The sequence below is a fragment of the Podarcis raffonei genome, chromosome 15 (genome assembly GCF_027172205.1).
Source record: "Podarcis raffonei isolate rPodRaf1 chromosome 15, rPodRaf1.pri, whole genome shotgun sequence".
In the NCBI taxonomy this organism is placed as follows: domain Eukaryota; kingdom Metazoa; phylum Chordata; class Lepidosauria; order Squamata; family Lacertidae; genus Podarcis; species Podarcis raffonei.
The window spans coordinates 13,922,560-13,947,488 of record NC_070616.1 but is presented as its reverse complement, the minus strand read 5'-3'; the positions used below and the strand labels follow the sequence as shown (position 1 = coordinate 13,947,488).

Here is a 24,929-nt window from a genome sequence, read left to right as displayed (position 1 = left end):
TGTGTGTGTGTATGAGAAATGGTTTTGTTTTGTTATATGAAATCATTTATACGTGGGCGCACAGTATACCGTATACATGAAATGGCTTAATACTTATTAATATGTTAATATTGTTAATACCGTTAATCATTAATATATATTAGAGCGAGAAAGAGAAAATATATGTTAATATCGTTTTGATCGTTGTCCTTTTTTATCGCTAGCACACTTCGAGGTGTTTCATTAGACTCACAACGCACGGGCGTTGGCTACCCCTGTTGGATTTCTGCCTGCCGCGCAAAAAGACGCCGAGTGGGGAAGGGGAGTGGCCCCTTCAAGCTGTCCAGCCTAAGGAAAAGGGGAAAGCCTCGTCGAGGTTGCGTTTGTGTGTCTGCGCGAGGGCTGGAGCTGCTCAGCCCGCCAGCTGCCTGCCTGCCTGCCTGCCTGCCTGCCTTCCTGCCGTCTCCTCTGGGCGTGCTCAGCCGGCGCCGCCGGATGGGAGGGAGAGAAGGAGGCTGAGCAGGGCTCCGGAGAGCAGCTCTCATCCGGCTGGGCGATGGCCGCAGCCCCGATCCTGGGTCTCCTGCTTCTGTCGCGGCTCTACTCCCGAGGAGACACCGCGGGGCTCGGCCGGGCGGGGGCTGAGAGCCGGCAGGAGGCGGAGGTGAGGCTCCCAAGAGCAGGGAAGGGAGGGGTTAATGCCCAGATTTCTTCCCAAGAAAGAGGTGCTCATGAACTCTTCTGGCTAACTGGATGCAAATGAGTTTCTGTTTTTAAACTCAATTGTGTGTGTGTGTGTGTGAGAGAGAGAGAGAGAGAGAGAGAGAGAGAGAGAGAGAGAGAGAGAGAGAGAGAGAAAGAGCCCTCTCCAACTTTCAGAAACACCAGCATGTGGAGAAATATTACCTTCCTGGGCACCTTCAGACTGGTGGGTTTTTATTCTATTTTAATGTGGGTGTTTCCTGCAATAATTATGGCACAACAGCAGGGCATCATTGGTAGGTTTTTTCTGATTTAGCTTGTGCCAAGATGCGTCCCCAATGCTATCATGCTATTGCTGTCTGGAACATAAATCAGAGGAGTAAATGTGTGGCAGAAAGTTACAAGACTCCAGCAGGGAGCGATGAGTTATGCCCTGATGGGAAAGGAAGCTGAGTGACGGCTCCCAAAATCTGCAGACACGAACAGCAGAGAAGGCACCATAGCTCAGTGGTCAGAGCATCTGTCTTGCATTGAGAAGGTCCCAAATTCAATTCCTGGCATCTCCAGGTAGGGCTGAGAGAGAGCCCTGCCTGAAATCTTGGGGAGCTGCTGCCAGTCAGTATAGGGAATACAGTGCTACCTCGGGTTAAGTACTTAAATCGTTCCGGAGGCCTGTTCTTAACCTGAAACTGTTCTTAACCTGAAGCACCACTTTAGCTAATGGGGCCTCCTGCTGCTGCCGCGCCACCGGAGCCCGATTTCTGTTCTCATCCTGATGCAAAGTTCTTAACCTGAAGCACTATTTCTGGGTTAGCGGAGTCTGTAACCTGAAGCGTATGTAACCTGAAGCATATGTAACCTGAGGTACCACTGTACTGAGCCAGATAGACCCAATGGTCTAACTTAGTTTGAAGCAACTGCCCATGTTCCTATTTAATTGTGCCATTAACCAGAGGCATGAGGACTGGATTCTTTTTTTATTTTTAGGTGAAGGTCGGTAGCTCAGTGCTAGAGCACCTGCCTTGCTTGCAGAAGGCTCCAAATTCAATCCCTGGCATCTCCACCTAGGCTGGAAGAGACCCCCAGCCTAAAATCCCAGAGAGCCTCTGCCACTCAATATAGACAGTACTGAGCTAGATGAATCAATGATCTGACTCGGTCTCCTATGTTCCTAGAATTCAAAGGGATGTGTGTCTGTTCTTAATTACCTGCCCTTTTCCCTAATGTTCCAGGGCAACAAATTAAAACACAATTTATTTATTTTTTAAAAAACTGTTTAAAGCAATTTACAATTACAGTGGTACCTCGGGTTACATACGCTTCAGGTTACATACGCTTCAAGTTACAGACTCTGCTAACCCAGAAATAGTGCTTCAGGTTAAGAACTTTGCTTCAGGATGAGAACAGAAATCGTGCTCCGGCGGCACGGCGGCAGCGGGAGGCCCCATTAGCTAAAGTGGTGTTTGAGGTTAAGAACAGTTCCAGGTTAAGAACAGAGCTCCAGAACGAATTAAGTACTTAACCCGAAGTACCACTGTACAGAAATAAGCAGGGCTCTAAAAATATACCCCTCAAGTATCAAAAGACAGGGTAAAAAGGCGTTCTATTCAGCATTCTCCAGAAGCTGTACCACGAATGGGCCCGGCCTGGTGCATTTCTCCTGTGAGAGTGAGTTCCATAGTTTCTCAACTGTGTGAAGAAGTCCTTCCTTTTATCTGTTCCGAAACTTCCAACTTCACTGGATGCCCATGAGTTCTGGTGTTATGAGAGGGAGGAAATTTTTTCTCTGTCCACTTTCTCCGTGACCATATATCATTTTATAAACTTCTTTTGTGCCATCTCTTACTCATCTATTCTCTGGACTAAGAAGTCCCAAACCTTTCACCATAGGGGAGTCACTCCACCCTCCTTCATCAACAACATCCTTTTTGAGGTGAGACGACCAGTGTCCAAATGCAGTCTCACCATAGATTTGTATAATGGTATTATGATACAGTGGTACCTTGGGTTAAGAACTTAATTCGTTCCGGAGGTCTGTTCTTAACCTGAAACTGTTCTTAATCTGAGGTACCATTTTAGCTAATGGGGCCTCCCGCTGCCACAAAATTTCTGTTCTCATCCTGAAGCAAAGTTCTTAACCTGAGGTACTATTTCTGGGTTAGTGGAGTCTGTAACCTGAAGTATCTGTAACCTGAAGCATCTGTAACCCGAGGTACCACTGTATTGGCAGTTTTATTTGGCCCCTTCCAGCTCTACAGTCCTATATGATTTTCATTTCATTTCCTAATGATCCCTTGCATGGAGTTTGCCTTTTTCGTAGCAACCGCACATTGCGTTGACATCTCCATTGAGCTATCCACTACAATCCCAAGATCTCATTCCTGGTCCGTCACCTCCAGTTCATACCCCGTGAGTCTATATGTGAAATTACGATTGCTTACTCCCAAACAATTTAGCATCATCAGCAAACGTGGCCACTTCACTGCTCACTCCTAACTCTACAGTAGATCCCTTATAAACATGCTAAAAAGCACACAATACATATGCGCTCAATACATCTCTTTCTTTACATGCCTTCCTGGCCTGTGGCTTTCTGAGCACAGCCTCTGGCCCACACCATCTGGAGAGCTTTCTTTTGTCTGTATTCAACCCATCCTCCATTATGCTAAACAAGGATCTGAGAGGCAGAGGGCTATGGAAAGGTCTCCTGTTTGTTTCCTGCCTTATGGAATATTCTATAGAAAAGGGCATTTCCTCCTTTGCAGGCTTGGAGGGAGAACAGGGTGGGGGAAGAGAAGCTGCTTGGAATCTTAAGAGAGGCTTGGAGTCTTAAGAGAGGCTGTTTACTATGGCCTCAGGATCGACAGCAGAGCCTTGAAAGCTGTCATCTATCTGATCTATCAATTTTAATATATCTATCTCTAAGCTGGATGCCTTCATCTAATCAGTTAAGGTTGCGCTGCTGTTATCTGGAGAGCTTGTAACCAGAATTAGGCTCTGCCTGGGGGAGGAGGAGGAGGTGAACAAATGTCTTCTAACTCAGCACTGGTGTGCAAAAAGGAAAAGAAAAACCTACATCATAGTGTCGCTGTGAGAACAAAATGGGGGCAGAGGGACAGTGCATACCACTTTGGGTTTATTTTATGCTTGCTTTTCTTAGCATACTGAATGCATTTCCCCCCAGTGTCCCCCAAATTTCATGATCGCTGAAGTACATCCCACCTGACCCCTGAATTAAAATTGGGGGCACAACTTCACTGTCACACCTGAAACAAGCTGTATGCTTTTAGCATGCAAAGGTAGAAATCTCACGTTCCTTTTCAAGCACTTTAATGACAAACATCACTGCAGTCCACCGGTTATGCTTTTCTTCTTCTTCTTCTTCTTCATCATCATCATCATCATGTCACCTCCAGCTATTTTGGGAGAAGATTTTTCCTGACCTGCTTAGTTTAGGAGCTCATACAGAGTGCCCTGCTGTGATTAGACAGGCTGCTTCCAGATTTTGCCATTTTGGGGTGGGATTCAGTTGCGCTGCACGGCATTTATATCCCATATTTTCTCCAAGGAGCTCAAGGTAGCGTACATGTTTCTCCTCTCTTCACATTCGAGCCCCACAACTGTGGTAATTGTACTTTACAGAGTTGTGCAGAAGTTGGCCTGGGTGGTTTGACCCGTTTTTAATAGTTCTCTTTTCTCCTAGAAAAACCTGGCAACACTTGCTTTTCAAAGTTTAAAAACAACATATGACTTGTACCTGCTGTACTTGCTCTGGTCAGATTGAATGTACAAGAGAGGTAGCTAATACTTGTGTTACTGAAACATATTTTACACAAATTTGTATCTGAGACTGACTGATATTTACAGACTGACTCTGAGGACAGGTAGCAGCGTACACAACACACTTGCTGCTTTCACTGTTGAAACTCTCACACAGTTGATAACTGAACTTGGGGTGAAATGCCTCAGTATATATGACATCACAAGATTCTATGCTATAGCATTAACCCTTTGCACAACATTTCGGATGCACCATTCCCACAACAACAACCCTGTGAAATAATTTAGACTGAGAGGCAGGGACTGGCTCAAGGTCACCCAGTGAGCTTCCATGTGACTGTGTGGGAATTTGAACCCTGATCTCTCCCAGGTCCTAGTGTGACACTCTAACCACTACACCACACTGACTCTCATTCACATGCTGGCAAATTCAGATTCTCCAATTAAATTCAGACTTTTTTTTAATCACACATTCATGATGATTTGTTCTTATGGTGCTTTTGGGGCAGCCACACACGATTCTGCTTTCAGTACTGTTTGTTACTGCAAAGGTTTCATTTCCAGTCAGTGCAAACACAGTAACTTCCTGCTGAAATCCCGTAAGTCTTTCATATTACAAATGTACTGGTTAATTTTTGTCCTGCTTTTGTTTCACTATAACCCTTCTGGACAGCACCAATGTGGTAGCGTTGGGGAAGCATTGCAGAACAAGCTGAAGCAGAATATATCCAGAATACAGTGGTACCTCGGGTTACAAACGCTTCGGGTTACAAGCACTTCAGGTTACAGACTCTGCTAACCCGGAAGTAGTACCTCGGGTTAAGAACTTTACTTCAGGATGAGAACAGAAATCGTGTGGCAGCGGTGCAGTGGCAGCAGGAGGCCCCATTAGCTAAAGTGGTACCTCAGGTTAAGAACAGTTTCAGGTTAAGAATGGACCTCTGGAACGAATTAAGTTATTAACCTGAGGTACCACTGTATACGCAGCAAATACCCTCTCTTACTATGCTGGAAATCATGGGCAGCCAATGAAGCTGAAAGTTGGAAGATTCAGGACAGATAAAAGTGCTTCTTCACGTTAAACTATGGAACTCACTCCTGCGGCAGCCAGTGATGTCCACCCACTTGGATGACTTTAACGGAGAATTAGGCAAATTCATGGAGGAGAAGACTATGTTCTGTCTCCACAGTTGGAGGCAGCAATACTCCTGAATACCAGTTGCTGGCAACCACGAAAGGTGGTGGGCTTCCCATAGGGACCTGGTGCCCACTGTGAGAACAAGATGCTAGACTTGATCCAGCAGGATCGCCTTAAGTTCTTACATGCAAAAACTTGCCATTCGTGAGGGGCCCAAGGTTGATTTGGCGCTTTTGCAAACAAAAAGAGTAAAATAAGCACCAAGTAGAGTCTAACAAAGAGGAGTTTCATCAATGTCCCTAGCACTGCTGAAACAGGGGAAAGGCATGTCAGTCTCACCTTTGTCTCTTTGGTGGGTTTAAGTCAGGCTTCCCTAGCCAGCACCTTCCAGAGGTTTTGGACTCCAACTCCCACCAGCCCCAGCTGGGGTTGATGGGATTTGTAGTCCATAACAGCTAGAGGTTGGGGCCCTGCCTGGGAAAGGCTCATTTAAGTATTTCTGAGTGGTCCAGCATTAGTGAAATTGACACATACACTCCAACATGCCTGGGAGGAAAACAGGGATATGAGTCTTTTGGGGCCACACTCCCAGGCAAATCATGTGACTTGGATGAGAGCACGGCGCCCAAAAGCTTGCATCTTTCAGGGCCACGATCTCGCAGGAGCCAAGCAGGACATTCCAGGAGCCCATCAAAAGCCAAGATGGCTTCTGTAATTTTCGGGATGTCCCGCTTAAAATGGGCCGGTTGAGGGGTATGTATGTTGGCAAGGTTTCTCCCCAATGTTGACTGTTTCACAAAAGGTGAAAATTGGAGGGTTGGGCAGTGGGAAGACCTGATGTCTTGGAGATATTCTCTGTTGTGGAAAGCGAGGAAAAATCTTACCATACACTCCTATACAGGAAGAGAGAGAGAGGACTGATCCACACAATATGATTAAAGCTTCCAGTTCCTTCACCAGGGGATTTAAAGATACAGATACTTAGGATTTTGTTATGCCATCTCCACTTTACCTGATGAAGGACCAGATAGCGCTGAAATGTGCAGGATTATAAACTTTTGGATATTAAACCGTTTCTCTCTCTATTAATCTCTTTTTAGAAGCTAGCCTTGAAGATTTCTAATGCAGAAAGACTGAAAATCTAAGTCTAATGTTAAACAATCGTATGAAATTTTGTTACTTTTTATTAGATTTTTTGTGATTGTATTTTTTGTAATTGTAAACTTTTAAAATTGTTTTTAATATTGTGTCTTAGATTGTAACCCATCCTGGCACTTTAGGGTGAAGGGCAGGTAATAAATTAAAACCAAACAACAATAATTCCTGCCCCCTCATTTTGCCTGTATTTCCCTTTTGCTGCAAGGACAGAGGAACAGCAGCAAAAAAAGGGAAAATAAAACAAAGACCCTCCTGTCTCCTCTCCATCCCCCTCGCCCCAGGTCTGCTGTCCCAGGTATGTGGCATCTCACATCTAGCAGGCCTCGGGGTGGAGGGTCTCTGATGACTGGCTGGCTCTCCAGAGAAATGGAAAAATTTATGGCTTCTGCTTTTTTGTTCCATGGGGTGGTGTTTATGTCCGGAATCTGGGCTGATAAGGGGAAGGGAGAACAGAGCCGGCACACAAACTCACTCTGGAATGAAGAGGCTAGGCTCAGCCAGACTGAATGGACTGTGAACAAAAGCTCGAGGTTTTTTTGCAGTTCGGAAGGGGAGCCGCTTCTTGGCAGGAGTAAAAGGTGCACAAAAAGAAATTGAAGTGACATAAAGATACACCACCATGCCCCCGAAAAGTGCTTGGAAGCTTTAGCTGTTCCTGAATGCTGCGTCCAGGCTGCTGACTGGGTCCACTTACAGGGAGCATGTTACTCCCCTGTGAAAACCAGCTTGTTGCTGGTTTAATTTTTCTGAATGTTTTAATTTGTTTTTTTTCTAAAAATGTCCTTGTTTTCTTCTATTTGTAAATCACTTTGAGGTTTCTTACAATCAAGCAGTGTATGAAAATATAATAATATAATATAATCATAATACAGGCTTCCTCAACCTTGGCCCTCCAGATATTTTGAGACTACAATTCTCATCATCCCTGACCACTGGTCCTGCTAGCTAGGGATCATGGGAGTTGTAGGCCAAAAACATCTAGAGGGCTGAGGTTGAGGAAGCCTTATAATATAATATTATAATATAATATAATATAATGGTATCTCGGTTTTCGAATGTCTCCACTGACAAACGTTTCAGTTTTTGAACGTGCCTTAGAAGTCGAACATACCATGCGGCTTCTGTGTTGAGTTTTCTGTACAGTATTGAGCTTTCCAGTCTGAGGCTTCCATTTTGAGTTTTCAGTTTTTGAACATTTCGGAACTCAAACGGTCTTCCAAAATGGATTACGTTCGAAAACTGAGGTACCACTGTAATGTAATGTAATGTAATGTAATGTAATGTAATGTAATGTAATAATATAATATAATATAATATAACCCTAACCCTAATATAATATAATATAAATAACATTTACTGCATAATCTGGGCAGTAGGATCCTCTGTGCATAAAAGATCAACATTTTCTGACAATCTTGATCTAATTTTTAATCCCCCTCTTCTTTTGATTTTAGAAGTTCCTTAGAAAATATGGCTACTTTGGGTCCATGCACCGAGGGTTGGATCCAGCTGAATTCTCAGAGGCCATTAGGTAAGTGTGATGGCTGTCCTGTGGCTGCCACCATTGTCAATCTGGCCTTGTCCCAAGTTTGTCAATGTGGAATGGAGCATGCAGAGACAGACCATTCCTCCTTCTTCCATTTTACTTATATGTCCAGGGCTAGCCAACGAGGTGCCCACCAGAAGTTGTGGACTACAAGGCCCATTGTCCCTGGCCATTGACCATGCTGACTGGGGCTGATGGGAGTCGAACAACATTAGGAGGCCTACAGGTTCCTGCAGTGCGGCACCCAATGATGTTGCAAGGTCTGAGGGCACGAGGGCACCACCTCGCCCATGACTGCTAGTGTTATGAGAGAGGGAGAGGAGCTTTTCCCCATGAGCATTCTGGAGTTTTGTACTTGTCTAGCTATTGGGATGCATTAGCATTCATGTGTCATCAGTGAGGGAGCATTGCTGAATAACCCATAAAGCAAAATACAGTGGTACCTCTGGTTGCGAACAGGATCCGTTCCAGAGGCCGGTTCGCAACATGAAAAGAGCACAACCCGCAGTGGCGCGTCTGTGCACGCGCGGGTTGCGATTCGCTGCTTCTGCGCATGCGTGTGATGTCATTTTGCGCGTCTGAGCATGCGCGAGCGGCGAAACCCGGAAGTAACCCTTTCCGGTACTTCTGGGTCACTGCGGGGCGTATCCTGAAAGAACGTAACATGAAGCGGACGTAACATGAGGTATGACTGTAAACCCACCGCTAGGGCATTATTATTGCGTCAAGGCCTTGTTGCAGAACATGCCCACAATAAAACGCCTGTCTGGAGGGGTCCATAAATAAACACGTGCGCATTTTATTAAAGCGTTGTCTCCCTGCTTGCTCTCTCTTATGATGCGGAGTGAGTGGGCTGCCTCAGGAGGACAGCGCCAGGCAGATTCTGAAGGCCTGCATGTTAATATTACTTCAGCTGCTTTAAGACATTCTGCTTTAAGACAGCTGCATTGGAATTGCAGCTCCCCCAACTCTGAAGCCTGGCCCGTAAAACCCATCCCGTTCTGCTCAGTCTTGCTGCTCTCTCTCTTACTCAAAGCACAGAGTGAGGCCTCTGCTCTGTCGTTTTCCCTTGTATGGGCCTAGCCTCCTGTGGAGGACAAGATCTGTACAAATGTTGCAATTCGGGCCCGGCTGGAAGATTCCAGAAATGCCATTGCTGCATTCTGGACTCCAGCCATCTTCAAACACTCCTTCTGAGAATTTATTATTATTATTATTATTTAAATTTTCTCCCTCTGCCCTTATCCCACTGTCGCTGCCAAAGCCCACTATTGAAAGTACTTCCCTGTTCAAAAAACAAAGTTACACTGAGTGTTTCAATCATATGACGCCACTGCTTTATGGCAGGGTGAAGGGGACAGTGAGGTGTAGTGGTTAGAGCACTGGACTAGGGTCTTGGGGGGGCAGACCAGGGTTCCAGTCCTGGTTCAGCCATGCAGCTCAGCTGGGTGACCCTGGGGGCCAGGCCCTGCCTCTCATCCTAACCTACCTCACAGGGTTGTTGTGAGTGTGAATTGGGGAAAGGGAGAAACATGTGCACACCACCTTGAGCTGCTTGGAAGAAAAGGTGTGATATAAATGTAATAAATAAATTTTTCACCCGGGCTGCCAAGCAGCCAAGAACCTGGGACCTTTTGCATTCAGAGAGTCGCCTCTGTTGCTACAACTCTTCCCCAAAAAATTAGGCAATATTCTAGTCCTCGTGGATCTGGATAAAGGGCTAGTTTAAATGGGAACATGGGAAGCTGTCTTATCCAGAGTCAGACCACAGGTCCATCTAGTTCAGGATTGTCCACACTGACTGGCCAGCTGCCCACCAGGAGTTCAGACATGAGTCCCTCCCAGCCCTCCCTGGAAACACCATTGGGGATTGAACCCGGTGCCGTCTGCATGCAAAGGAGATGCTCTACTGCTGAGCCACGGCCCATCCTTCAAGGTACAGCCCTCGGTTCCTCAGGGGAATTTATGGCCTCTTGCATCCCAGGTGAGAATCAGACATAGGCCACACACAACCCATACATTTAAAGCACATAGCTTCTTCCCCCAAAGAATCTTGGGAACTGTAGTTTGTGATGACTGCTGGGATTGTAGTTTGGTGAGGAGAAAGCTACTGTGCCCAGACTCTCCTGAGGAAGCCATGTGCTTTAAGTATGTGATGCGGATCTCAACCTAGAGACCTAGACCAACAAGCATCATCGGCCAACCAAGTCCTCCTCTCTTGCAGGGAATTCCAGTGGGTGTACCACCTGCCCCTCAGCGGTGCCCTCGACGCCTCCACCATCCGCCACATGAGCCTCCCCCGATGCGGCGTGAATGACCTAGACAGCCGATCCGCATGGAAGGACAGGGTGGATTCGATGCTTTCGGGAAGGGCGGTCAGGAGGAGGCGCCGGAAACGGTTCTCTCATCAGAGTAAGTCTTTCTGGGGTTTTCCTCTGCTGTTGTTTTAAAGCAGCACTTTCCCCCTCTCAGTGCCCCTCTTTTCTGTGCCCCGTGCCACAGCCTCTGGTGTGGTGCAGCCTGCCTTCTCTTTTGCTCCCCTATCCCACCCCGACTTCATGCAAATCCAGGATTGTGATGCAGCACTACAAATCTTCCAATGGCGGGGCTGCGTGATGACAGCCTTACGTTCATATGTACATAGGAAGACAGATAGTGAAACTGTCCCACCAGTGGCCAGTGTCATCGGATTTCACTGTTCCTCCTATGGGACCAGGAGTATTCAGTGGCTGAGTGTGCTTGACTGTGTTAGGCTGCAGGGTCAGAGCCATTGCCGCCCTCTGGGGAAGGGCTGTGACTCAGTGAAGGACATCTGCTTTTCATGCAGAAGGTTCAGTTCCGGACAGCATCTCCAAGCAGGGCTGGGATGATTTTGTGTGTGAGAAACCTGGCGGTCTGCAACCAGTCAGTGCAGACAATGCTGAGCTTGATGGACCAATAGTCTGATTCACTCTAAGGCAGTGATTCCCAACCTTTTTTTGGCCATGCCCCACCTAAGCATCTCTTAAATCCTGATGCCCCCATCCCCGTGACATATAATTCTTATTATTCAAAAAGTGAACTCCTATTCACGTGGTAAAAGGTAAAGGACCCCTGACAGTTAAGTCCAGTCGCAAATGACTCTGGGGTTGTGGTGCTCATCTCGCTTTACTGGCCGAGGGAGCCGGCGTTTGTCTGCAGACAATTTTTTCGGGTCATGTGGCCAGCATGACTGAGCCACTTCTGGTGAAACCAGAGCAGTGCACGGAAACGCCGTTTACCTTCCTGCCGGAGCGGTATCTATTTATCTACTTGCACTTTGACGTGCTTTTGAACTGCTAGGTTGGCAGGAGCTGGGACCGAGCAACAGGAGTTCACTCCGACACGGGGATTTGAACCACTGACCTTCCGTTTGGCAAGCCCTAGGTCCAGTGGTTTAGAAAGCCTAAAAAGCCATTGACTGGTCTAAACAAGCTTCCAAATTGCCCCCCTTAAAAATCAAATTGCCCCCCTGTGGGGAACCACGGCTCTAAGGCAACTTTCTGTGCTCTCTACAGACTCTCAATTAGAGTAGCTGCTTACCCACAGCCAAAAATTAAGAACTGCATCACTCCCAGAAAGAAGTCAACCAGGTTTGTATCACATATTGCTAGATTTTTAAATAGTACTAACAGATGCAGAAGGGACGTGGGTGGCGCTGTGGGTTAAACCACAGAGCCTAGGACTTGCTAATCAGAAGGTCGGTGGTTCGAATCCCCGGGATGGGGTGAGCTCCCGTTGCTCGGTCCCTGCTCCTGCCAACCTAGCAGTTCGAAAGCACGTCAAAGTGAAAGTAGATAAATAGGTACTGCTCTGGCGGGAAGGTAAACGGCGTTTCCGTGCGCTGCTCCGGTTCACCAGAAGCGGCTTAGTCATGCTGGCCACATGACCCAGAAGCTGTACGCCAGCTCCCTCGGCCAATAAAGCGAGATGAGCGCCGCAACCCCAGAGTTGGCCACAAGTGGACCTAATGGTCAGTGGTCCCTTTACCTTTATTTTAACAGATGCAGGATTAGAAGTGATGACTATCATTTAAATAGAAATACATTTCATAACAGTGGAAGATAGTGACCAGGAAAGCTGTGTGTCTGCACAGTTTGCTGTCCAGGCACCGCTGATGGGTGATTTCAAGGCCCTGGATACTCTCCCTTGGTCACTCCTGGAGCTTCCTGCCCCCCAGCTGAGCAGTTTAAGGAAGCCTCCCTGCCCCTCCAGCTCATGTGAGCCAGAGTGGTGTGGGGGCTTCCTCAGCTGGAGGGCTGGGCAATGTCTCTTGCCTGCTTCTTTCTCCCCTAAGGTGGGAAGGAAGAAGTAGCCAAGATACATTCCAGCCTTCGTGATATATCAGTATATTGCAATAGTTAGCTGCTGATATATCATGCTGTTGAAAAGCAGATATGGCCATCCCTGTTGTCAAGCAGGACATCTTGCCATGCTAATCCCTGCTAAGCTGGGCAGGTGGGAAAGAATGGCCTGGGAAGACCATCTTAAAGACCAGGCAGGTTCATCAGTCTTCTGGGCGTTCTGGTTCTCCTGAACCATTTAGGATGTTATAGTTCACAGCCAGCACTTTGCACCATGAAAGCTGCAGGCAGGGTCTTGTTTTTAGGAGCAGTTAACGTAAGCTCTGAACAATATTCTTGTGCATTGGGAAAATCCAGGTGCTGGGACTGGACTTTCTCTGTTGACCAGATCCCCTGCCTGGAGATCTTTCCTAGACAGCCGAATGAGCAGCTGTGCTTTAGGCCAGCCGTGGGAAATGTAAAATGGGGAGATTAGGCAATTGCTCTAGGAGGCCTCAAACTGTGCCTGACAAGGCAGCATCTGTTCCCGACGGCGGGGGAAGAAAAAGCCAGGACTCTGCGCCCCAATTTGCCTCTGTGTTGTTTTCACATGTCTGTCCTTTCTGACATGAAGCAGACCACTCTGTTGGCACGACTCCCGCATTCTCGCGCCCTTCAGCAATTAAGCCTAACTATATGTTGGCGGGACAGCGCTGTATAATGTAGCAACAACTTGGGTGACTGACAGCTTGGCACTTCATGCAAAAGGATGTAAGAAGACCCCTGCAGTTGGATCAGACCAAAAGTCTAGCACCCTGGTCTCCCGGTGGTCAGCCGGGTGCCCCAATGGGCAGGGAGAGTCTGATGGATGTTTGTTTTGATTCAGGAGTAAACAGCAGGTTTTCCAGGGAGGACACAAGAAAAACATCTTGGATCCTCACCTAGAAATCACAGGACAAACAGAAGAGTTTTGCACCAGAAGGACCCTCTGGACCAGACCCATCTTAGCTCCATCTTAACTTCTTCTCCACTGCCCTCCAACTCGCTCCTGCAAAGAAACACACCTGGGATTGGATTGGCATTTAGAAATATGTGTATCTTCCCTCTGGGAACATGACTACAGCTTGAATCCATTCCAGGGATCCTCGAGGGCAGCGCTCAGATGTTTGAGTCATGTTTCAAGAACGGAATTTAATCACTGCAATTGCTTTGGGGGGAGTTAAAACAGATTTGCACCACGCCCAGGGTTAGGTGTGACTTTTCAGCCCTGCTGCGGGTTGCAGTGGGAGATGGGAGATTGGGGGGTGGGGCACACAGAAAGTCAGGAGGCCACAACAATTGTTTGCTAGCCTGCATTAGTCATTTGAGGTTGGGGGGGCGGTGAGGACAAGTTTATGTTTACCATTTTATAAGTCTTCCAGCCCAGTCACCTAGAGACATTTTTTAATCGCCGCAGGAGAGTGCCTGATTACATGTCTTGACAAGAATCAGGCTTTTGACAGGCACTGTGTCCAAGGGAACATTCTGAAACTCTTGATATTAAGTTTATCAGCATGGAGTTTTTATTCCTTCCCAGAAAGTAAAATTCTATGATTCTCAGTAAGAAGAGAGAATTATTTGTTTACTGGTTCTGTTAAAAAGACAAGCAATCTTTGCATATTATTATATGCATGTGCACTGTAACCAGCACATAAACAGATAAATGATAATGATAATATTATTTAATTCCCTCCCAGCCCCAATCGGAGGTATTCTAGGCTCCCTTGACATCTGCCTCAATAGTTCTTGTGAGCTCATTGTTTATCCTGTGTCCTAGCAGGAAGCCAGCCCTCCCCCCAACAGAGAGGAAACATTTTTGTAAGAGGTTTTCAAGCTAAAAGAATATTTTCTTGTCTCTTTGTCTGGAGTTGGGAGGGGAGAGAAGTCTTGTTCAGTTCACGTTTAAAAGGGAACCTACCTGATTTTGCCATTTCCAAAACAACACGCAAACTGAAACACAGCCGTGCACACTCCTCCAAATTTTGCAGTGCAGTTCTCCAACTGAGTAATGGGTAGGGGGAAATGCAGATCTTAGGGTACAAGGTGCATAAAAATGTAGATATTAGTGAAAGCAATGCTCAAAAATTCATTAGATCAGACAAAATTGCCTTGCAGAAATGTGTGTGTTAGGATACATTGAATACAAACTTGTGTATATTATAGGAATTGGCACTAAAATGCTGGTGGATTTTCATAAGGACTTCAAATGAGCTTTAGGAAGAACTTTGTGACACTAAGAGCTGTTTGACAGTGGAGCGGAACTCTCCTTCGTAGGAGATTTTAAAGCAGAGGTTGGATGGCCACGTGTCAGGCATTCTTGAGCTGTGATTCCTGCATTGCAGGAGGATGGATGAGATGACCCTTTGAGTACCTTCCGACTCCTCCGATCTATGATTCTGTCTCTTCCTTTTCATAGGTGGCAAATGGTACAAGCGACACCTGACTTACCGGGTGGTGAACTGGCCCCGGTACTTACCTGAGCATCAGGTGCGCCAGGCAGTGAAAGCAGCCTTTGAGCTCTGGAGCAATGTCTCCTCTTTGGTTTTCTGGGAGGCTGCGGGGGATCCCGCCGACATCCGCCTGACCTTCTTCCACGGGGACCACAACGATGGTGTGGACAACGCCTTTGATGGACCAGGTACTCGTGTCCTTCCTTTGTAAGCCCTGGCTTGCCAGATGTTGCTGGGTTCCTAACCCCCATAACCCTTTGTTGCTGGCCAGGCTGGCTGATGCTGGTAGGAGTCAGTGGCGTAGCGTGGGGGGTGCAGGGGGGGCCGGCTGCACCGGGCGCAACATCTGGGGGTTAGGGTTAGGGGGTGCAAATCCACGGGTTAGGGGGCGCAAATTACTTGCCTTGCCCCGGGTGCTGACAACCCACGCTACGCCACTGGTAGGAGTTGGGAGTCCCACAACACCCAGAGAGCTGCAAGTCTCCCACCCATGCCTTGTGGAAGGGCAATGGCCCAATAGTGGAATAGTTCCAGGTTCATTCCCTGATAGCATCTCCAGGTACACTTGTACCTTGGAAGTCAAACAGCTTAGTTTCCAAACATTTTAGCTCCTGAACATCGCAAACCCGGAAGTGACTGTTCCAGTTTGCGAACTATTTTTGGAAGCTGAACGTCCGTTGGGGCTTCTGCGGCTTCCGATTGGCTGCAGGAGTTTTCTGCAGCCAATCAGAAGCCGCATTCTGGTTTTCGAACGTTTTGGAAGGCGAACGGACTTCCGGAATGGATTCCGTTTGACTTCCAAGGCACGACTGTACTTCCAAGTGTTTTGCTGTTCCTCAGCAGGAAGGTTTGGTTTGGGGCTTTGGTGAAATGGGTATTTTACAGTGTCTATGACAGTTAACCAGATTTCCAAATATGCCTCTGGATTCCCCCCCCCCCCAAAAAAAGGTTAGGGACTCCTGATCATTTCTTTTACAGTTGTGCTGATTGAGTGTTCAAAAACAAAACCGCAGAAACAAGACAACAAAGAAATGAACTGTGCATGAATGAATAAAAGAAACAGAAAGCTCGATTCACTTTTACAGGGATCATAATAAAATAGATTCCTATAAGGGATGTTTTGGATGTAAGATTCACAGGTTGATAAGGTAGCCTCGCCACAGAGAGGCATGTGAAGTGCAGTGTGCTAGTTTTATTTACAAAGCATATTGGTGGAGATCATACAACATCAACATGGTCTTGTTTTGAAATCTCTGTTAGAATCCTCTGTGGTGGACTCCCCTTCACTGGAAGTTTTTGAGCAGAGGTTGTATGGCCATATATCGGGGATTCTTCAGCTGTGATTCCTGCATTGCAGGGGGTTGGACTAGATGACCCTTGGGATTCCTTCTGATCCTAAAATTCTGTGATCCCATTAAATGCTCAGGCAAAGCAATCCCCCACACCCTCCCAAGCCACCCATGCCTAGAGGTACCCAATGCAAACTTCCTGTGTTTAGCAATTTTGAGTATGACTGCAGCTTCTTGTGAGGAATGGCAGGATTTGAGTCGATTTCATTGGCCAGGAGAACTACCACAGGGTCCAGGGTTCGAGATTGCTTCACTTTTTAAACATGATTTTTTGCATGATTAGCTTAATCTATGCCTTGCATGGTCTCTGTGGAAAATGAAGGGTGGTTTACGAGTATTTTTGATAAACAGAAGGAATCATTCGGTCTCCACGAAGACGGGTTGCAGAAAAGAGGACTCCTGCCTTTTAATGTGTGGATGAGACCGCTGCTCTTGGGAAGTCTAATGGCATCTCCTCTCTCACCCCCAGGGGGCGCCCTGGCACATGCCTTCTTCCCCCGCCGGGGCGAGGCTCACTTCGACAACGACGAGAGGTGGTCGCTGGACAGCAGGAAGGGGCGCAACCTCTTTGTGGTGGTGGCGCATGAGATCGGCCACACTCTGGGCCTGGAGCACTCCCCTGTGCGCAGTGCCCTCATGTCCCCTTACTACAAGAAACTGGGCAAGGATTTTGTCCTGAACTGGGATGACATCCTGTCCGTCCAGAACTTATACGGTAAACGTGGTTCGCTTGTGATTTATTGTTATTTTATTGTCTTTAAATCTCACCTCTTCATCCAAGGAGCTCAAGGTGGCGTACATAATTCTCTCGCCTCATTTAATCCCCACGACAAGCCTGAGAGGTCGACCAGGTCACAGCCTTCATGGTCAAATGAGGGATTGGAATCCTGGTCTCTCCCAGGTCCTAGTCTCACATACTAACCACTACACCCCACTGGCTCTCACCTCTACCACATCCTGTGCCTGTTTTCTTAAGGAGGAGGAACACAGATCCATGGTTTCTCAAGTGGGATGATGCTGAACTGCTGTAAACTAGGGATTGCTTAACAGTCGCACCAATTGCCCTTGACGGTGGTGGGTTCTCAGCACAAAACTGTATGGATATACGTATATCATATTCCACACCTTTGTTAGGGGTTTTTAAGCAGAGGCTGGATCACCTAGGAGGGAAATTGCGGCAAATAGATTTCAGGTGGTTGGAAAGGATGAGCTTTGAGGTCCTTTCCAACCGTGTGAATCATATGAATGGGGATGGGAACTAGGGATGCTTGAATCTGGCAGTTTTTGTCTCTCTCAGGCCACCTTCGTCCCATACATTTATAGCACCATGAAACCACTTTAAACAGTCATGGCTTCTACTAAAGAATTCTGGGAGCTGTAGTTTCTTCAGGGTGTTGAGAGTTGTTAGGGGACTCCATTATTCCCCTCCCAGAGCTACAATTCCCAGAGTACCCTGTGAAAAATTAAACCACCCTGGGAGTTGTAGCGGGGCGAGAGGAAAAGGGGCAGCCAAATAACTCTCAGCACCCTTAGCAAACTTCTCATGATTCTTGGGGAAAACCCATGTGATACTGTAGTGCTGTAAACGTACGGTGGGGGGGGTGTCCTCAGTTTCTAATTTTTCCATTCTTATGTTCATTTCCACAACATTTTGCAGATTTTCTTTTAAAGTCCTCATGAAAAAGCACCAGCATTTTAGTGCAAAATTTCTGCTAACACTCACATTCTTGTATGCAATTTTGCCTAATATAGTGCATTTTTATGTTGCTTTAATATATACATTTTTGTATATATTACTAAGAATCATAGAATCAATGAACTGTGGAATTTGAAGGGACCCCAAGGGTCATCTATCGCAAACCCCTGCAATGCAGGAATCACAGCAGCTTAGCTGAGAAACTGCATTGCAGAATTCAGAAGAGTGTGGATTATGAAGAATGACTATGTTTCTTATGCAACTTTACCTGATATATACACAAAGTGTGCCCTTCGCCTTCTGCTTCAACCCTGACCCACCCTGAGCCTGAAGTCTGGGACAGGTTGCACAGCTAAATACCACATATTTGCATGGACCCAGATTTTTAAATTTTATTTCTAGCCTGGCAGTACACTGCTTCTGAACATGGAAGTTCGACATAGGCAGTGCCCATGAGCACTTTCCAAGAATAGACACTAAAGCCCAGTGACTGTTTTGATGGAAGCTTGTGATTTCTTTTTGGCAGGCAAGCCTCCCCGGGGGTCTGTGGTCCAGCTCCCAGGAAAATTATTTGCTCACTTCCAGGACTGGAGCCAGGATCTTGAAGGCACTGAGCACCAGGGCAGTGACCACAGTTCTCATTACTGCTGGTCATTCTTTGATGCCATAACCATGGGTAAGAAGAGATAGTGCATCAACTGGAGAATGGGTGCAGGATGGTGGCCAAAGGCCAAACTTGGACAGTAAAATTCCTGTGGAGGCTGTCCTATTGCATTAGGCACAGCCTTTCAGAGTTGTTTTGATTGGATTAAATACTTTGATTTTTCATTTCTTTTCTCCTATGGTAGAATGACCTTTCTGGAGTTTGTGTGTCATCATCATCATCATCATCATCATCACCATCACAATTTATTATTTATAGCCTGCCCATCTGGCTGGATTTCCCCAGCCACTCTGGGTGTCTTATTTTGTACCCCACCCTGCTGTCTAAGAAAGATGGTTTTTAAATGCTTAGATAAAAAAGTGTAAATGAATAAAGCTCCTTAACAGGTTCTTCAGCAGACCCTGATCCTAACCCCACTTACCAGGGAGTAAGCCCCATATATTCAATAGGGCATATTTCGGGGTAAACATGGTTAGGACTGTGCACAGACTGCTTTCTGGGGCATTTTCCTAAGGGAAGCCAAACTCCAATGGATCTCGGGCTACACAAATTATCCCTAAACAAAGTTGTATGTATGTTGTGTCAGGAGAAGGGCACTTTAAATTTTGTTTCCCTGCATCAGTTTTTCTGTGGAAAACTGCATGGGAAGTGTGGGATTTTTTTTTTATCCCAGTATTTTCTATTGGTTGGGATGAAAACATTCCCCAAACAGAGGACTCTGTTGGGAATTTCTGGAGGATAATTTATGCCCTGTTCTGTTTTTAGAAAGAGAGCACTATAACCACTTCAGTCTTCATCCCAGGATCCATTTGTGTTGGAGTTTCTTCCACACATTTCATAATCTTTTTCTACCTAGAAAACAACAGACCCAACCTATAATGGATAACAAGCATGTTTGCTACCATGCAGGTGGCAATATCCAGGAAGGATTATGTTTACTTCTGGGTAAAATCTGCAATTGAAAGTGCACTTGGGGTAGATTCTACTCTCACGACATGATCCACTGGGGCAGATTCTGGGGGTGCGGTGGGGGGTATTTTCAGAATTCCAGACAGCTCCCCCCCCCCGAGTCAGCCCAAGTAAATTCCTCAATCCCCTATCAGAGTTGTGTAGTTCTGGTTACCTCATCTCAAAAAGGATATTTAAAGGTTCAGAAAAGGGCAACCGAACTGATCAAGGGAATGTCACGACTCCCATGTGAAGAAAGGTTACAGCATTTGGAATTTTTTTAGTTTAGAGAAAATGTGAGTAAGAGAACAATAGAAGTTCATACAATTGTGAGAAGGTGGACAGAGAAACGTTTTCCTCCCTCTGTCCAAGTATGAAAAGTTGTGGACACCCCACGAAGCTGAATGCTGGAAGATTCAGGACAGATAAAAGGAAGTCCTTCTTCATAATTAAACTATGGAACTCCCTCCCTCAGGGGGGCAGTGATGGTTTTAAAAAGATGGTTGAACAAAGGCATGGAGGATAAATCTATGGGCAGCTATTAGCCAAGATGCCTATGCTCTTGACCCCACAGCCAGAGGCAGCAGTGCTTCTGAATACCAGTTGTTGGAAACCACAGGAGGGGAGAGGGCTCTTGGGCTCAGGTCCTGCTTGATGGCTTCCCATAACTATCTGGTTGGCGACTGTAAGAAGAAGATGCTGGACTAGATGAGCCAATGGCCTGATCCAGCTGGCTCTTCTTATGTTGATATATTCCTGCAGGAACCCTAAGTACCTGGGTTTCTGATCTCTCGCTCAGACACAAGACCCTCTCACGCACCTTCTCTTTATTTTTGAACAGATCTGGAAGACAATCTCTATATATTCAAAGGTGGCCATTACTGGATTGTATCCAAAGGAGGCAATGCTACTGGTCCAGACTTGCTCCGATCCATGTGGCCGGGGCTCCCGTCCACCATTGATGCTGCGGCTTTCTCTGAGGAAGACGGGAAGTTCTATTTCTTCAAAGGTAGCTTGACTGGAGTTGTCTGTGAGGTGGGGAGTACAGATCTTTACATCATCCTGGCACTTCCCAATGACCTTAGGAAAGCTCCTCTCTTTGTAAGCCTCCACCTTCCCATCTGTGATTTGGACGTAAAAGCAGTGCCCTGCCTTTCCAGAACATGCTAATGATCATCGAGATACCAGAGAAGTTACCAGGAGGGCAAGAGGCACTCAGGGTTGAGGAGGGGCAAAGTAGGGTTGGTGAAGGTGTGGCCTCTGGAGAGTCCTGAGGGCCAGATAGAAAGGCCTAGAGTTACACATTTGGCCTCTGAGCCCAAGGTCCACCATCCCTGCTGTAGTGGTTGACCAGTATTTATCACACCCATTTTTTTATTGGGAAGATTGAGGCTGAGAGGAGAATCTAGAGCAGTGGTTCCCAATTAGCTTAGTACAGTGATACCTCTGGTTACGTACTTGATTCGTTCCAGAGGTCCGTACTTAACCTGAAACTGTTCTTAACCTGAAGCACCACTTTAGCTAATGGGGCCTCTCGCTGCTGCCACACCACTAGAGCACGATTTCTGTTCTCATCCTGAAGCAAAGTTCTTAACCCAAGGTATTATTTCTGGGTTAGCGGAGTCTGTAACCTGAAGCATATGTAACCTGAAGAGTATGTAACCCGAGGTACTACTGTAACTGTGTACTTTTTCAAAAGCCAAGCCATGGACCCCCTACTTTTGACAATTTTGATATCTCTCTGGTAGTTTTTGTTATGTGAATGGTACCACAGACCCTCTGGGTGAGTTATGTAGACCCCCCCAGAGTCCACAGACCACAGGTTGGGAACCACAGATCTAGAGAGCTCACAGCTGAGATTCAAACCAAGGACTTCTGTTTCCAAGCTCAGTCATCTTACCCCACTGGGCTATATGGATTTAAGCTGGGAGCCCTGTTGTTCAGTCTTGGCACCTGCTCCAAGACTCTAGTTATACACCTGCTTACTCAAAATCAAATTCTCTTTGAATGCCCGAGAATTGGCTTCCCATTAAATCAAATGTGTTTTAGATTTGCGTTGTTAAGATCATAAGACAAACCCTGCTGCCATCTCCTGGCTGTTAGCTGAGGTGCAGTCTGGAATTCTACTATCCAGGACAATGAACTTTTATGGGGAGTGCGGCTTAGATAGCCCAGAAGTGTAGGAAGGTCAGGTGGTACCCGGTACGGAAAATTCTTCTCACCCCCACATTAATTCCGTCCCCCCCCCCTGCAAAAATGGTTTTACGTTATTTTATATTTTCTTACAAAGGAATGTGGATTCTGGGCCTCTGATAACAAGTAGGCGACTATGGACAGATACTTAAATCTACAGGATGGATTGTGTTTTGGCTTGTGTTATTTTATTTATATTTATTGTTTATTTATTTAATAAAATTTATTTTAAAAAACCTGCAAAGTGAACTTTTTTTCGAAAATGCCTGCTCCACTGAATTGAAATTTCAGCCTTCACGACATAAGAAAACAGCCAGTTAAACAGCTATTTTCATGGCGGAGGGTCAAGATATTAACTGATAGGCATGAAATTTCATATATAGCTATATAATCCCTAGTGTAGTTAGATAAGACCTTTGGAGCAGGCATTTAAAAAAAAAAAAGATTTTTATGAACCGCCCTAGTAGGGCAGTCATTGTTCCTTGATAATTTGTCACCCCCCTCCATGATGGCACCTGGGACAGACCGCTCCCCTGCCACCCCTTTCCTACACCCATGAGATAGCCATGTGTATTATGTCATTTGTGAAGCATACAATTAACATCTCTCTCTCTCTCTCTCTCTCTCTCTCTCTCTCTCTCTCTCTCACACACACACACACACACACACACACATTACCTGCATTCCATACTTCTACATTCCTGCTAAACCAAATCTTTTTTTTTAAAAAAAACCTCAATTTGTCAACCTTGGCAAAAAACAGGGGGGGGGAGGATAAGTCCTCTGAGCATGTGCAGTTTCACATTTTATGTCTACAGAAATAAAAGCAGGCTTTGCTTCATGCTGCCCTGATGGCATAAGCACACTTGGAAATGTCCCTTTCTGTTGTGGAAAGAGATGTCCTTTTTTTTTAAGTCAAAAGAATAAAAGCAGCACCTGTAACCTTGTACATACCTGGCCAGCCATTGCTAACTAGGAAATGCTTTTATTGAAATCTGAAAGAAAGTGGGGTGTAGTAAACGGTGTCAGTACTTGCCGGGCTTGATGTTGACACTGGATCAGTTTCCTGCTCTCCCCGTCACAGCGCATGGAACGAACAAGTTCAGCTGAACAAAGTTATCCAGAATAGCCCAAAGACCTCTGACCTTCCCTGAATTCAGTTCCCAGAATTGCCAGGTGAACTGATAGTGAATTAAGTTCATTTTGGGGCAGAACTTTGAATGATTTTCAGTTCATCTTCAAGTTCATTCTCTCTCTCTCTCTCTCTCTCTCTCTCTCTCTCTCTCTCTCTCATCTCTAGGCCAGTGGCTCCTAAAGTATGTGGCATTGCCCCGGGGCAGCGGTGGGATTCCCCAGAGGGGGCTAAAAGGCAATTGGATTTTGAATCAATGTGCAATTAATGGTTACTCTTTTGAAATTTATTGTGTTATGGTCTTCCTTAGTGGGTCATGCAAACTGCTATTTGGAATAATGCTTATTATACTGTAGGGTGGGGCACCCGGGAGGTGAGAGTTTATGGAACCGAGGGGGCAGTGACCCAAAAAAGGTTGAGAACCACTACTCTAGACTCTTTGGACTCTTTAAACTTAAAGATCATAAGTCTTGGGGAACATAAATTAAACCTTCCACACTGTGTTTGTGTGTGTGTGTGTGTGTGTGTGTTTAGACATTTTCTTAGTCTCCAAAAGTATGTCTTTATACTTCAGCACAACAGCATAGCTCAGGTGGTAGAGCATTAGACTCTCGATCTCAGGGTTGTGGGTTTGAGCCCCACATTAGGCAAAAGATCCCTGCATTGCAGGCGGCTGGACTAGATGACCCCTCCTTCCAACTCCACAATTCTATGATTCTAGCTTCTTGGACTCCAGCTACCATTGGCCATGCTGGCTGTTGGGGCTGATGGGACCTGGAGTCCAGCACCATGTCTGGAGGGCCACAGCTAGAACCCAGTCCTGCCTAATTTAAAAGAACCATAGAATTATAGAGGTGGAAGGGACCCCAAGGGAATTGCAGGAATCTCAGCTAAAGAATCCTTGACAGATGGCTATCCAAACTGTGTTTGAGTACCTCTCCCATGAAGGATAGGCCACCACCTTCCGTTCCACTGCTGAACTTTTCTTACCGCCAGGAAGATCTGCCTTGCCTCATCCTGCTCTCTGTCTCCCCCTGCAGGTGGCCGATGCTGGCGCTACAAAGGCTCTTCCCTGAACGCCGGCTTCCCCCAGAAGTGCAGCAGCACGGGGGACCTCCCCCGACACCCCGACACAGCGCTCTATTTCCAGCCCCTCCACCATCTGGTTCTTTTCAAAGGTCCCAAATACTACATGGTGAGCGGAGAGTCCCTCCAAGTGGAGCCGTACTACCCCAGGAGCCTGAAAGACTGGGGAGGAGTGCCTGCCATGGCGAACGGCGCTCTCACACGTCCTGACGGCTTCGTTTACTTCTTCCGAAACGACCAGTTCTGGAAATTCAACCCCGATACGCTGAGGGTGGTGGAAAGTGGGAAATGGGCCTCCCAGCTAGGGTGGCTCGGTTGCCAGGATGCGGCCCTCAACCAGGCGGTGGTCTGAGCTTCTGCAGAAATTTCAACGGCTTTCATAACAAACTTCCCAAAGTCCAGAACTCGGATCAGCGTTTGTGGGTCAGATGCTTGACGGTGTTGGAAGTTGACCTTTCATTTTGTCGCAAGCGGACTTTTGTTTCTTTTTTAAAGGAGTAAGTGAAGCCTAAGAGAATACCTCTTCATGCAAAAGAAGAAGAATATCAGGTGCCTGACAAATCATGACACGGAGTGGGCGGGTGATACAGCTTCTTGCGCCACGTTGATTGGAAGAGGACGGGCTGGCATTCTAGCCAATCGAGAAGCATTATAGGGGAGGGGCGGTGGGCACTTCCATTGCCTCTGGTAACTGACTAAACCTTATGGCAGAGCTTTCCAAACTGTGTGCCTTGACATGTTAGTGTGTCGGCTGCAGTGTGTGGGTGT

At 46.5% G+C, this 24,929-nt stretch overlaps 1 protein-coding gene across 4 annotated transcripts; it reads left to right on the top strand.

The window, feature by feature from the left end:
- Positions 1-358: 358 nt before the first annotated feature.
- MMP28 (matrix metallopeptidase 28) lies at positions 359-24,700 on the top strand. 4 transcript variants are annotated; one of them, XM_053367455.1, is made up of 8 exons: positions 360-643; positions 8,212-8,288; positions 10,528-10,715; positions 15,060-15,281; positions 16,912-17,157; positions 18,665-18,814; positions 20,592-20,759; positions 24,116-24,700. In XM_053367455.1, exons 1-8 carry the CDS (start codon positions 536-538, stop codon positions 24,511-24,513), a joined length of 1,557 nt encoding a protein of 518 aa, XP_053223430.1. In that variant the 5' UTR covers positions 360-535; the 3' UTR covers positions 24,514-24,700. The 4 variants fall into 4 exon arrangements, with proteins under 4 accessions (XP_053223432.1, XP_053223430.1, XP_053223431.1 ...); XM_053367456.1 differs by lacking the exon at positions 360-643 and adding an exon at positions 7,145-7,335; XM_053367458.1 differs by lacking the exon at positions 360-643 and adding an exon at positions 8,416-8,563 and having other exon boundaries at positions 8,213-8,288.
- Positions 24,701-24,929: the final 229 nt, after the last annotated feature.